The following is a 13,580-nucleotide window of genomic DNA, read 5'->3' on the forward strand; positions in this document are numbered from 1 at the left end:
TCCAAAAGTAGTGTATAGCCTTTAGCATTTAGTTTTATTTTAAATGTGCTGCCATATGAATGAAAGTGCCATAACATTTGTTGTGCAAACACACTTTTAACATCAGCATCTTTCTGTAGTTTTTATGTAGAAGCCTCGCTCCACTGTCTGTTTCCTTGAATGACTTGCTGCTATCAGTTGTGTGTTTTGCCTTTAAGTGATATTTTAGACTGGAACTACTACGCTGAGAAGACAATTCAACTCGACTGTAAATGCAGGAGTTTTTTTTTTAAATTTATTTTGAAATACGTGCTTTTATGTTGAAACAAGTAAAACAGGAAGTAGCACCGGTTAGCTCCGGGAGCTTCACACAGAGACCGAGGAACACCTGTAACGGTGATGTTACCTGCTAGTTTATCTTTATTTATTGCTCCGTGCTTCGTGGTGTTTGCTGTAACTGTGTAAATGTGATGCCTTCAGCAGACTTTTACAATAATAAAAACTGCGTTAATGCGCGATAAAATATTTATCAACGTTAAATTAACAAGTTAACACGGTAATAACCAGTTAACGCGCCCAGCCCTAGTAATAAATTAAATAAACTGCTGTACAGGTTATTCCTGACACGTGCATGAATCTGGTTGCTCAATATTTAGAGGCTACTCGTGTCAAACCGGTCCTGAGAGATGGTATAATGAGATTCTTCGCACAGATTATGCCGATTTGTCTGCACATAATAAAAATCGATGCGAGGATCTTTTTGTACCCAGACCTAGATGTAGTCCTGCTGCTGGTAATCAGCTCCGTAGGTCATGTTTCCCCACGTTTAAACAACGTGCGTTTTAATGTAGAAAGGGCAACGTGCTCTGAATTTTATCCAACAGCTGCAGCGATTTCTAAGCAGCTTATTCTTAAAGGATGTAGCACCGTTTCAGTCTTATTCTATGAGTGGTAGAGTTTTAAATCTATCTCTGCAGTATCTAGTCCGTCCACACCGTCCACTCATACGCTGCATGAGAAAACAGCGAGGAAATCTCATCTATTTCTGACTTTTGGGGGGGGGGGGGGGGGGGGGGGGAGTGGTTTCCAAAATTTAAAAGTCAACAGGATCAAGTTTTAAAAGTCTAAAGTCTCTGTTTTTGGCTAATTAACCTTTCCATTCAGCTGAGATTACTCATGAGGATCCGCCTTAGTAAAAAAAAGTGTCAAAATCCTTTCTCAATTGGTGCATCTCTAGCTACTTTGCATGGGATTAAGTTAGTTGTGTATTTTAATCTAACTGTCAGTAGAGCGAAATTGTCAGTTAAGTGTTAGGTATTAAATTGAGAGATGTGAGTTTTAACACTGAATATCATTGAAGAAGCATGTTTTGTGAAGATCTAAGCACTCAAAATGTGCTTTCCTGGCAAAGCAGAATGCTACGTTGCCCTGCCTGTCGCCAGGCAGACTCTATAGCTAAAGATGTGTTTGTAATGACTGGCCTGGTTAAATAAAGATTCAATTAACTATGAGTAAAACAGTATAACATCAGCAACATACACAAGGACAAATCAAGAGCAGGTTTATCCGACACGCTTAGCTGGCAAACATTTGGAATCTGATTAATAACGGGCATCGATTCTGTTACGCTCCTTCATTAGTCCATCAGGGACAGCCATGGCTTTACTGTCATGTTGTTGGTTGTTCATTTGATGCTTAATTACCTTCAGTTGTGTGTTAAAGGCGTCTATTTCCAGCAGTTTGGCCCGGGTCTCCCTCTCCACAGCATCAAGCTGCTCTCTGAGCTGCTGTCTGCTGCTCTCTTTCTGCTCGATAGCCTTCTGCAGGGACGACAGACTGTCGCCTGAATGACACAGAGAGCACGACATCAGCTCAGTCCGACACACTCAGGCCAAAGTTAATGACAGCATCAAACCGCAAGGCAGTTTACCCCAAAACTCTTGTTTTCTCTGTGTATCAACACTTTTCCTAACGATGTATTTCTGGTGTTTGCTGTAACTGTGTGAATGTGATGCATTCAACAGACTTCCACAATAATAAAACCTGCGTTAATGCGCGATAAAATATTTATCAGCGTTAAATAATTAACAAGTTAACGCGATAATAACGAGTTAACTCGCCCAGCCTTAGTTATTTACACTAAAACTGAGTCACAACCTCCATCTCGTCACTTTAACCCCCCCAAGATCAATCTCGTGCCGATAAGACGATGCATCTTCAGAGTGCGTGCTGTACTCACGGTGCAGGCTGTTCTGTTGAACCTGTTTCAGCTGGTCGTTCAGACTCTGTTTATCAGGAATCAGCCTCCCCAACCACTGCTGAGAGTCCTGCACACCAACAGAAAAGCAGCAGAATCATCGCTACTACACAGGACTCATTTTAACTTGAAGAAGCAGCTAAATCAATGCGACGTGTCTGCCTGCAGATGTTTGGGGATGCTCTGCACACCTGCAGCTGCTGCTGCAGCAGGGTGATTTCAGCTATGCGCGTCTCTCTGGTCTGGTTGGTCTGCTCCACCTCTCTCCGCTGAGCCGACAGACGAAACCGAACATCCTTCAGTTTACCCTCCAGCTGGGTCTTCTTGTCATTCTGGAAAACGGGAAACAGACATCAGAATGTGTAAGATGTGACCTACGGATGCCCAAAATATGGAGAGGCGAAGTCATGACATCACGAGCAGGCTGGTCGCTCTGCAGTTGTTTCTGTGACTCAACATAGTCAGAGTTTTCTACTCTAAAACATCCACATCTAAAACAGCTGCAATAAGAACATGAAATGTCGGGGTGGTCCGTGGCGTAGTGGGTTGAGCAGGCGCCCCATCTACAAGAGGCTATAGTCCTCGCTGCAGCTGGCCCCGGTTTGAGTCCCACATCGGACTCGAATTGGCCCTTTGCTGCATGCAAATTAAAATATTGACACTTTTTTTGACTAAGGCGGATCCTCATGAGCAATCTCAGCTGAATGGAAAGGTTAATTAGCAAAAAACAGAGACTTTTGAGTTTTAAAACTTGATCCTGTTTTGGAAGAAGGTGTTGACGAAAGTAGTCCCGGCTAGTTGGCTGGGGCCACAAAAATAAAGTGTTTTGCTTCTCAAAACAATATGCGTTCAAAAGAGTAATACATTTGCATCACAAAATCGTTCTCCAGGAAAAAGTCAGACCTCACAATCTCTTGGTGCTATTTTCTCTCCCTTCGTATCACTGCCTGCTGTGTAGACCGTGCAGACCGAGCAGCAAACACCGTAACAGGCGCGGCTGTCGGCAGGTGGCAGCACACAGTGATATGAAGGGAGGCCAAAATAGCGCCAAGCGATTGTGAGATCTGACTTTTTCCTGGAGAATGATTTTGTGATGCAAATGTATTACTCTTTTGAACGCATATTGTTTTGAGAAGTAAAACGCTTTATTTTTGTGGCCCCAGCCAACTAGCTGGACTACCTTCGTCAACACTGACCCACTGACCATGTTAATCCCTTTGGCGGATTTTCCCTCTGCAGCTTATTCCAGTTTGCTTTGGCAACATGTAATACTGCGTGTTTGCTGTAGAGATGGAAGATATTCAGCCCGGCTCAGTTTCACCGATAAGAACAACATCGTCGTGTTGACTGTGTTACGGCACGTCGGATTTCGTGGCTAAGACGGGTATTTTGTATTTACCAGAGCCTCCAGTTCGAACTCCAGGGTTTTTTTCCTGGCCTTGAGCAGCACAATACTCTCCTGCTCTCTGTTTCTCTGAGTCAGAAGCTCCTGGCGACGCTGCCGCTCCCACTCCAACTGTCGCTGGCGCTCTAATTCCCGTTTAGCAGCCTGGAAACACAAGTTAAGCACAAAAGGTTTCATTTCATTTCACAATATTACTGCAACTGCATCTCAGACTTACACAAGACTGGAGATTACAACACGCTGCAGTCAGATATTACACATCTGCTGCAGGGTGTAAATCAGGCTCTTTACTGTAAACACTGAGATGTAAAAAAAAAAAAGATGGTGGCGAGGAAGTGTGAGAGGCTCCTAAGACATCTGCAGCAGACGTAATTACACGCCTGCAGCGGCTGAACTTCTCCATACCTCTCTCCTCTCTATCTCCTTGCGTCTCTCTTCTTCTCGCTGCCTTTCCAGCTCTCTCTGTTTCTCAAGTTGTTTTTCAAGCTCGTGCAGTCGTCTCCTTTCGTGCTCCAGACGCTCGCGCTCCTGAAACGCACGACAATGAGCTGGCAAAAACAAACCAGTTTGAACACAAACAAATACACGACTCGTGGACTGAGGAGGTTTTGGCTGTTACTGTGACAGCCCTGCACATTTCAGGGCTCACACACCGCGACCTTAGACCTCACATTTGGGATGCACACAGTATGGAAATGAGGACCTTTCTCTCCTGTTCCTCCCGCTCCAGCGTCGCCAGCCTCTCCTGCTCTTTCCTCTGCAGCTCCTGCAGAGCCTGACGTCTCTTCTCCAACTCCAGGTTTCCTCGCTCAAAGTTCTCTCGCTTCTTATCCTCAAACGTCACTGTGGTCACGCAGAGAGCAACTTTAAACGACATGTCTTATCCAGTTTGCTAGGTCTTCATGTCCAAACACACAATCAGTGTGGTTACATGGCCCTGAAAGGATCGGATTATTGGCTAAATTACAATAAGACTGAGTTATTAATTTCATGTAGACACCTTAATCTGACAAGAAATTGGATCGGATTAAGACCCCAAAATAACTCGGTTGAAAGTCAAATTAAACCTGCTTGTAGACGCTGAAGCACGTGGTGAATTAGACTTTGCGTTCTGCGCATGCTCCAGATTTTTTCCCGGGGTCGTGACCCGGAAGTCAAAGGAGACGATATTACTGTTGTTGTCGCCGTCAGAAAGAAACAAACAAGGCGATGGAGAATGCTCCGTTGGGCATCGAGTTTGTGCAACAAGCAGCTCATCACAGACCAAATGTAGAGGGATGTAGCTTCATCTTGTTCTTTGTTCGCCATCTTTCTCCAATGCCTGAGTTTGTTGTTGTTGTTGGTGGTGAAGAGGTCAACAGGAAGTGGCTCTATTAGCAATAGTTGGAATGGGTACAGCGCCACCTATCATACCGGGGTATGACTTGCTTTGTGCCTCTGATCCCATTCATTCACCGCCATATATCCAAGGATAATTACCCTTGCTCAACTCATTCTTATTGTAATTTAGCCAATTATCCGATCCTTTCAGTGCCATGTGACCCCACTGAGTGACAGCTGAAGTAAGACCAGCTACAGCTATGAACAGCTATGAACAGCTATACAGCGTCACACACAGACCAAAAAAAAAAAAGATCACCTGCAGATTTCTTGTCTAGGTTGCTCTCGGTCTCCTCTTCCACTTCTTCGTGGACGCTCTTTTGGTCCGACTGAACACTGTCGCTTCGCACGCGTCTTAAACACACAGCGATCGGACAAACAATCAAACAACACCCCCACTTTTACTGCCGTGACGTAGTTTGTTGGATCCAATCTTAAAAACAACCAATTTAATATCAATCAGGACAGATTAAAATCTGATTAATGCAGAAAACCCTCCCTCACTTCACACCTGCTGTTAAAATGAATCTACATCAAGCAATTTGTGGCTATTTTTATATAAGAATGCACGTATCTAAGCTACTGCCGTGGGTTAGTTACGGAGGCATTCAGCAGAGCATTTACCTGAACGTGGGTGGGAGGTAATCAGGCGGTAATACAGGAGGCAGCGGCAACCCTGACATAGCCATATCTATGAGGTGCATGGCCAAGATAAACTCCTCAGCCGTTAGTTTCCCATCCTGGTCGATGTCTGATAGACTCCTTAAGGGGAAAATAATTCAAATTTGATAGTATTAATTTCTTTGTTGCATAAAAAAAAAATAGCCGAATTATAATGCACTGACCATATTGTGGCCAGCTGACCCTGAGGAAGGCTGGACTGCATCAGGATGGTGCGAGCCTGGGGACCTGAGCAGCAGAAACACTCTTAAAACTGTGGCAGAAATCACAGAAATATGACCGCAAACAATAGCATGTTAGAGCCAGTCCAAGTACCAGTGAGGTGCCCACTCATCATCTTGTCATGGGAGTTGAAAAGCTGCCTGTACTTGAGCCTGGAGGACTGAGGGACGGCCCAATCAGGGGGAGGCAGAGCGCTGCGATTAATAAACAGAAAAACCAACCCGTGAGAAAGGAGGCGACGGTATTTTTAATCTGGTGAAACTGCACAGAACTGTTTAACGCACCCAGCAGCATCGAACGAAGACACCTTCTGCAGCTTGGCGCTGGAACGATTAAAGGATGAGGATTTGTTGACAGCGGCGGCTGAAGGAAACAAAAATAGAGAGCGTTTTTAGGCTGAGGTCAACGACTCTGCTTCATCTCAACGTATTCAACAAGCTCCAACTTTACAGAACATCTGAAGACACTGGCTGTGTTCGAAACCGCATACTTCTCCTACTACTCATACTACTCATACTAACTTTCTGAGTTAGTTAGCGAGTTTGAGTAAGTGAGAAGTTCCCGGATGCATACAAGATTCGCTGAAATGTTGGGTATGCATCATGAGATTACTACTCATACTCAAACTACCCAAGATGCAACGTAACGTGACGTCGCCGATCGTCATTTCCTGTCAAAACGGCAGTTTCAAGCTACCTACAACGAGGGTAGGTTCACTTCCTGTTTTCAAAACAAAAGAACCAATTGTGTCGTAATAGCTTTCCCTATGATAAAAGGCACCGGGTATTTTATTTTGTGAAAATAACCGGAAGTGCGTTGCTCACTGCGGCTAGCTTTAGTAGCGCAACATTTGAAAATGTTTCAAATGTTGCTAAAGTTTACAGAGTTTAGAGCTTAAGGGAAATCAGCTTCAGGCCGGCTGATTTCGGCTCGGGCAGGAGCGAAATGCATTGTGGGTAAACGCTCTGCATACTGTCTGATCGATGAGTATGCAGTATGGAAGTATGTAGTATGCGTTTTTCGAACACAGCTACTGCTTTCCTTTGTGTGGCTATCTTACCTGGGTGGGAGAAGCCTGGGATTGGCGGCATCATGGCTGTTGGAGGAGCTCCGTTGGCGATAGGCTGCGGAAGGGGAGGTGGTGCAGATGATACGAGAGGGGGAGACAGTCCAACGGGAAGAGGAGGCAGGGGGAGCGGGGGCACGCCCGACAGGGGAGCTGGCATGGCTCCCATGGGGGGCATACCTGAGGAGAAACACATATACAGGACAGACTGAATCACAATAATCACAGTTATTATAACCCAACACACTGACACTGGAAGGCTGGCAAGGGACTGTTCACGAAATCTACATCACGGAGAGACTAACATTCGCTCTGAAATTACAGTCGGAGAAATTTAAGAGTCGGTGGTCAAAATGGATCAGATATACAAGATCACGGAGACCTGAACTGCTTTAAGTATCTCTATTACATGGCTTGAAGTACCAGTTTACTAATCTTGATGGAAAAATGAGTGAATGTGACTCTTTGTTCAATTGTTACTATTTTATACACTGTAAAATGAAAAGGAGAGTAACAGCTTGGAGGGTGTGCTAGCGCAGTTATCCAGATACATGTTTTTGTATAGCTCTGTATGTGTGTAACAGTGCTGGAATGACTTTCTATGCATCTCCCTGATAAAAACAACAATAAATAAATAAATAATAATAATCACAGTTAATGTGGTTGAGAGCCGCTAAAGATGACGTCTATCCGCTCCACGGAGGAGCGATCCGATCAAAGTGGAACCAAACAAAAGCAGGTCGACGACCTCGCGTTCAAAGCTCACTGTGAGTCGGTCTTACCGAAGCCGGTCTGTGGGGGTAAAGGCAGAGGAGGCTGTTTCATACTGGGAGGGAGAGCCGGGGGCAGAGGGTGACCCTGGAGTTTCAGTTTGATGAGTTTCATGGCGATGGAAAACTCGTGGATATCCATCCTGCCATCACTGTTCATGTCAGCCAGAGCCCTGCAGGTTAACAGAGAAGGGAATTAGATTACTATTTTTTATTTTCATTATTTCAACAATACAATAACAACAGTAACTTTTGATATGTTTATCCTGTCCTGTCAGAACTGAATGATCACCCAAAAGAAATAATCTAGGGCTGAATGGCATTTGTATCTCTGCAATCTCACACAAGTTATCGTAAATATTAGTCCAAAATTGTTGGACTTTATCACATGACCATAAAACATGAACTAAACTACCTTCCTCAGACTTGCATCGCCAACAGTTTGATGTGGGTAATAATCCTAATCTAAACAATCTGGAAAGAGTCCAATAAAAGCGATGTATAATTTTGAATTGAATGAGGCGCACTCTTGCATCCCTTGAAACTACTTTAATATTTTTACAAATTCTGTTCCAATCTTCATCCCTAAATGTCAGGTTCAGATCCCTTTCTCATGTCTTCTGCAGGGCTGAAATGGGCCCGTTGCCAAGAGAATTAGATTACTATTTAAAAAAAAATAATAATAATCAGTTAATATCTAATCACCTCATCTCTGCTATTTGATCTAAAATTACAGAGTCAGCTTTTTTTCTAACAGGATGCATGTTTATAATAATTGTCATCTAAATAATCATGATTGTAAAACACCTCAGTGTAAGATGTGTTGTTCTGGGCTGATGAAATGGCTGCTTATCTGTCAGGGAGTTATGTGTTATGTGTCCTGGAGGTTCATTTAGGGCTGAGTGACTCACCATATTTGGGCCAGGATGGGTGGGGGCAGCCCTGACTGAAGGAAAAAGTTTCTGGCCTGGTCACCTGACAGACAAACAGAGGTAAGAGACGTGAGGTAACGGCACACTTTTAAAAATAATCAGGCTTTATTCGGAGTAAATACCGTATCATCAGAATAAATAACCTAAGGTACAGCTCAGCTTCTTCAGCAGGGATTGTGCTCTTTCCAATAATGCCTCCGTTCAAACGATGACTCGGTTTATCTCGTAAGGCACTAAATTACATTAAGCAGTTAAAGGCTTGGCTGTAATTTACTGTTTTCTTCCAAATGAAGTCCAGTTTCCTGTTTTAGATTCTGTTTCTCATCACGCTTATCGAGCCCTGAGGACATCTGACACCTGGACAGCAAGTCCGCCGCCCCCCCCCCCCCCCCCCAATAGCCTGTGGTGAGTCATGTGACACGGGGCTCATCGATGCCCTTTATCTCGCCTTACCGATGTACTGTACAGCTTTTATTTTTTTTCTGCGGTTTGGAGATGGGGGAGATGGATCGTTACCTGTGATGTAACCCCCAGCGGTCGGAGAGAGGCTGTGAAACTGTTGATCATGTTTGGCTCTCTCATCCACGGAGATCAGAAACACATCTGGACCTGACGCGCACCCACACACAAATCCAACACACACACACACACACGTATACAGTAACAGCCGTGAAGGCCAAGACAAAGACAGACACAGACAAGACGGGAGGAATGTGTTAGTCATCAGTTTCAGTTCTCAATGGAAGGTTACTACAGACTGAGACTTACGACAGAGTCACAGACGAGCTGAACGGTGATGATTCATCGAAAAATGCATAAAATATGCATGAATATGAGAAATACTGAATCAAAATCGGTCTCTTATGAGTTTGGGTTTAAGAGACTAAAAATGATCTTCACTATAAACAGCCTTAAGAACCAGCAACACACTGACCCCAGCCGGCTTGATCCACCCGACGGTGGCTTTACTCAGCAATTACTCAGCCTATTAGTGTTAATGCTCTGCTGTTTGTTGTTGACCACATAAATTAGACGCTACATTAGAGACAGTCAGGCGCGGAGCCACTTTTGATTTACATTTGAATTAATCACACCGACTCATTTTTCAAATGCAAGAAAAACTATGACTGACTGAAGCATTTCCTTTCACTCCTTTAGTTAACTACTGTTGCAAACAATGCTTTCTCAGCCATTTGAACCCTGGAGATTTCTGCCAAAAAGCTAAAAAGCTGATGACAACAAGCAGCCATCAGTTCAATCTCATATCTGTGAGGTTACACTGTACAAATGCAGCGGCTCTGAGGCAAGCCTGAACTATGTTCTCTGTAACCATTACAAAATCTGTTTATAGTCTGACAAATCTCACACTGTGTTTTAGAAACATTCGACTTATTCTGCCTTTGTCTCCATCTGTTTGTCATTCTGATGGGAATCTGTCTGCTTCACTTTCACAACGGTTTGGCAGTTAAAGGTGCTGTATCAACTCATATGTTTTTTTCTATTCATTTGCTAAATAAAAAGAAAAGAGATGACTTATTTTGGTGGGTACTTTTGAAAGGATGGTGGAGCTGTACGCTGCTGCTTTTCTCAAGTATTTTAAGCTGCATTTCAGACAAAAGCGCCCGGTATTTCCATTCCAGGAACTTAATTAAACTTCCTCAGACTGTAATTGTCAGCATTTCCACTGTGCTTCACAGTCCTGAAAAGATCATTAAAAAAAATATATAACAGGTCTCTGGATGCAGCAAATGTGTCTGAGGAGCAGTTTTCTTAGGCTACAGTCACACAAATCAGCAATGCTGCGCCGTAGAAGTTGCTAAACAAGGGTCTTTGTGCATCTAAGGCGTCACACGTGGCTTTTACTGCACCGATTTGCAGTTATTGAATCAAAACTAAGGCTGAGCGAGTTAACTCGTTAATTATTGACGCCAATAAATATTTTATCGCGCATTAACGCAGGTTTTATTTTGTAAAAGTCTGTTGCTCACAGGCTTTTATTATTGTAAAAGTCTGTTGCTCACAGGCTTTTATTCTGTAAAAGTCTGTTGCTGTCTGCTGTGGAACCGGAAAAGAAAGTAATCGGCGGATCCACCAAACATGGAGAAGGGTACGGAACTTTTACTCGACCATTTTCATTTTAAAGTTCTTCCAGACGGCGGAGTCGACAGAACCAAAGTCATCTGTAAACACTGCCAAGTTGAATTGTCTTCTCACCGTAGTAGTTCCAGTCTAAAATATCACTTAAAGGCAAAACACACAACTGAGAGCAGCAAGTCATTCAAGGAAACAGACAGTGGAGCGAGGCTTCTACATAAAAACTACATAAAGATGCTGATGTTAAAAGTGTGTTTGCACAACAAATGTTGTGGCACTTTCATTCATATGGCAGCACATTTAAAATAAAACTAAATGCTAAAAGCTATACACTACTTTTGAATTCAGTTTTGGATTTTGCGTACAAATGCGATTAATCGTGATTAATCAGGGAAATCATGTGATTAATTAGATTTAAAATTTTAATCGTTGCCCAGCCCTAATCAAACGAAATGCATCAAACTCTGCTGTTACGCACGAATATTAACTGTTGCATGGACAAATGCTTGCACATTTCATGGAACTGCAGAGTACAATCTATAACCACGCAAACAGCTGACTGATACATTTGGAGTTTAAACCAACATCTCTCACACCTTACAATTACACCAGCTAACCGGTGAAGGGTCCTGAATCAGACATTATGAAGTGTAAAGACACTCTGGAAAAAAGTCAAAGAGGAGAGCTACAACTATTTGTGACCGTGACTGTAGCGGCACTTTTGAAACCTCTCTCAGCGCCCGATTAGTATTTAGATAAACCTGACTGGTGAGTTTAAACGAGTCTCCACTAGGTATTCAGTTGGGTGTTTAAACCTGTGCTTTTTTTTCCCCACACATCCATATTTACGATGATACAAGTTAGAAAACTTCTTTAAACGCCTCCATCTCAGCTCCATGCAAACACATACTGACCTGTGAATGTGGTGGGGAACTGTGCCATGGTTCAGTCAGTCTTCTTCAACTACACAACACCTGAAAGAACACATTCAGACAACAGATGAAGAGTTTGATCAGTTTCCATCCAAGTCCTCAAACTGAGTCGATCAATAAAGCAGAAGCCCCTCCATGTGGAAGGTTGGCGGTCCCAGCAGGAGTTTAAAGGGATAGTTCGCCTCTTTTGACATTAAGCTGTATGACATCCCATATTAGTAACATCATTTGTGAACATTTTCTTACCCCCTGCTGCGTCCTGTGAGCCGAGTTCCTGCCTCGTTTTGGCGTTGACTAAGATAGTCCGACTAGTTGGCTAGGGTCCCGAAAATAAAGCGTTTTGCTTCTCAAAACAATATGCATTCAAAAGAGTAATACATTTGCATCACAAAATCGTTCTCCAGGAAAAAGTCAGACCTCACAATCGCTTGGCCCTATTTTCTCTCCCTTCGTATCACTGCGTGCTGTGCAGACCGAAGTGCAGACCGAGCAGTCCCCTGGAACTCGGCTCACAGGACGCAGCAGGGGGTAAGAAAATGTTCATGAACAATATTGCTAATATGGGATGTCATACAGCTTCATGTCAAAAGAGGCGAACTATCCCTTTATTAGCACGTTAAGAGGAACAAATAATGTCTGAAAGGCTGTTCTACTCGTACATGATGATAGAAGCACAAGCAGAAAGCAAACAGACATCAATATGTCTGGAAATATCCTGCTTTGATTCTATAGAAAATGTTTTAAAGACCCCCGCTGATCCACTGCTGTCACCTGCATTCAGACCAGTGCCCCTCCAAAGGTGACTAAACTGTGTGTCAGCCATGTTTGTGCAGATCAACAGGGCACAAAACCTTTATCTGAGCTCAGCCGCCTGTTTCCAAATCCACTCATTTCCAAACGCTGTGACCAAGGAGACGACCACAGCGAACACCGGTTTGCTGCTGCTCGTCTACTAAAAGCTCCACTGGAGACTTTTCACATTTTCACTCCGTTTCTTTCAGACATTGAAGTAAGAAACAAAAACTTACCGTGAATTTCAGCTGTTTTACTTGACATTTTAGAGACTCAAATGTAGTTTTCAAGCTACTTATCCAACAGATTTATTCGTTTAAAACGTATTCCTAGAACGCCGCCCTCACATTGACACATACGGCTGTGTTACACACACTTATTAGAGGCATGTTAATCAGATCCAGACCTGCATCGCCGCTAGCAGACAGCCCACAACAACGTAGCACACGTTGCAACAGTAAAAAGCTTCCTGAGGGTCTCTGTGTGCGGGGGGTTCGATAACTTTGTTTACGTTTTCCAGTTTAACACCAACGAAACTTTTGTTTTTCTTACCAAACGATGAAACATCCTGCCAAAGGCTTTTCGGTCGGGGTTATATTTTTACGCGGCTCCACGCTGCTCAAACAAATGAGAATGTCTCCTTACGGAAATGATTGGAAGAGTTGTGGTGGACAAGTGATTCTTTCTTCGGTATCAAACTGTTCTTGGCCTTTTAAGGGGTGTATAATGGAATGTGTGTTCCTCATTATCATCAAAGTGGCAGGACAAAGTAACCACCTTAACTAGGTCAGGGGAATAAAGACCACCCGACACAAACACACACACACACACACACTCAGCTGAAGGACAAAACACTGCCCAACTGCTCGAAACTCGGGGTGGGAGTGAAACCTCCGTTCAGCTGTTAAAGCCGACTGCACGGATACACAGAAGACAAAGGGTTGCTTTAAAAACTAACGTGGACACCAAGCAGAATAAATGCATGTCGTATTAAACTGTAATACTTTTTATTTTTCTAAAATAAAGTTAGAAAAGAAGCATATAATGCAAACAAGCTGCTTGAGAAACAA

At 43.4% G+C, this 13,580-nt stretch overlaps 1 protein-coding gene across 5 annotated transcripts in view; it reads right to left on the reverse strand.

Annotated features, from left to right (window-relative positions):
• The window catches only part of itsn1 (intersectin 1 (SH3 domain protein)), a 63,116-nt gene that overhangs the window by 44,869 nt on the left and 4,667 nt on the right, over nucleotides 1-13,580 (reverse strand). For 4 of the 5 annotated variants that reach the window (XM_075480852.1, XM_075480844.1, XM_075480835.1 and 1 more), the window contains exons 2-17: nucleotides 11,701-11,760; nucleotides 9,209-9,301; nucleotides 8,672-8,735; nucleotides 7,773-7,933; nucleotides 6,985-7,170; nucleotides 6,209-6,287; nucleotides 6,018-6,118; nucleotides 5,867-5,930; nucleotides 5,646-5,783; nucleotides 5,281-5,375; nucleotides 4,345-4,484; nucleotides 4,047-4,169; nucleotides 3,636-3,785; nucleotides 2,428-2,568; nucleotides 2,219-2,306; nucleotides 1,683-1,822 (exon numbers count right to left, since the gene is read on the reverse strand). In XM_075480852.1, the coding sequence (XP_075336967.1) occupies nucleotides 1,683-1,822; nucleotides 2,219-2,306; nucleotides 2,428-2,568; nucleotides 3,636-3,785; nucleotides 4,047-4,169; nucleotides 4,345-4,484; nucleotides 5,281-5,375; nucleotides 5,646-5,783; nucleotides 5,867-5,930; nucleotides 6,018-6,118; nucleotides 6,209-6,287; nucleotides 6,985-7,170; nucleotides 7,773-7,933; nucleotides 8,672-8,735; nucleotides 9,209-9,301; nucleotides 11,701-11,728 (1,791 nt within the window). In that variant the 5' untranslated portion in view covers nucleotides 11,729-11,760. The remainder of the gene's footprint in view (nucleotides 1-1,682; nucleotides 1,823-2,218; nucleotides 2,307-2,427; nucleotides 2,569-3,635; nucleotides 3,786-4,046; nucleotides 4,170-4,344; nucleotides 4,485-5,280; nucleotides 5,376-5,645; nucleotides 5,784-5,866; nucleotides 5,931-6,017; nucleotides 6,119-6,208; nucleotides 6,288-6,984; nucleotides 7,171-7,772; nucleotides 7,934-8,671; nucleotides 8,736-9,208; nucleotides 9,302-11,700; nucleotides 11,761-13,580) is intronic. The other variant, XM_075480825.1, reaches the window with a different exon arrangement.

The sequence above is a fragment of the Odontesthes bonariensis genome, chromosome 2 (assembly GCF_027942865.1).
Source record: "Odontesthes bonariensis isolate fOdoBon6 chromosome 2, fOdoBon6.hap1, whole genome shotgun sequence".
Classification (NCBI taxonomy): domain Eukaryota; kingdom Metazoa; phylum Chordata; class Actinopteri; order Atheriniformes; family Atherinopsidae; genus Odontesthes; species Odontesthes bonariensis.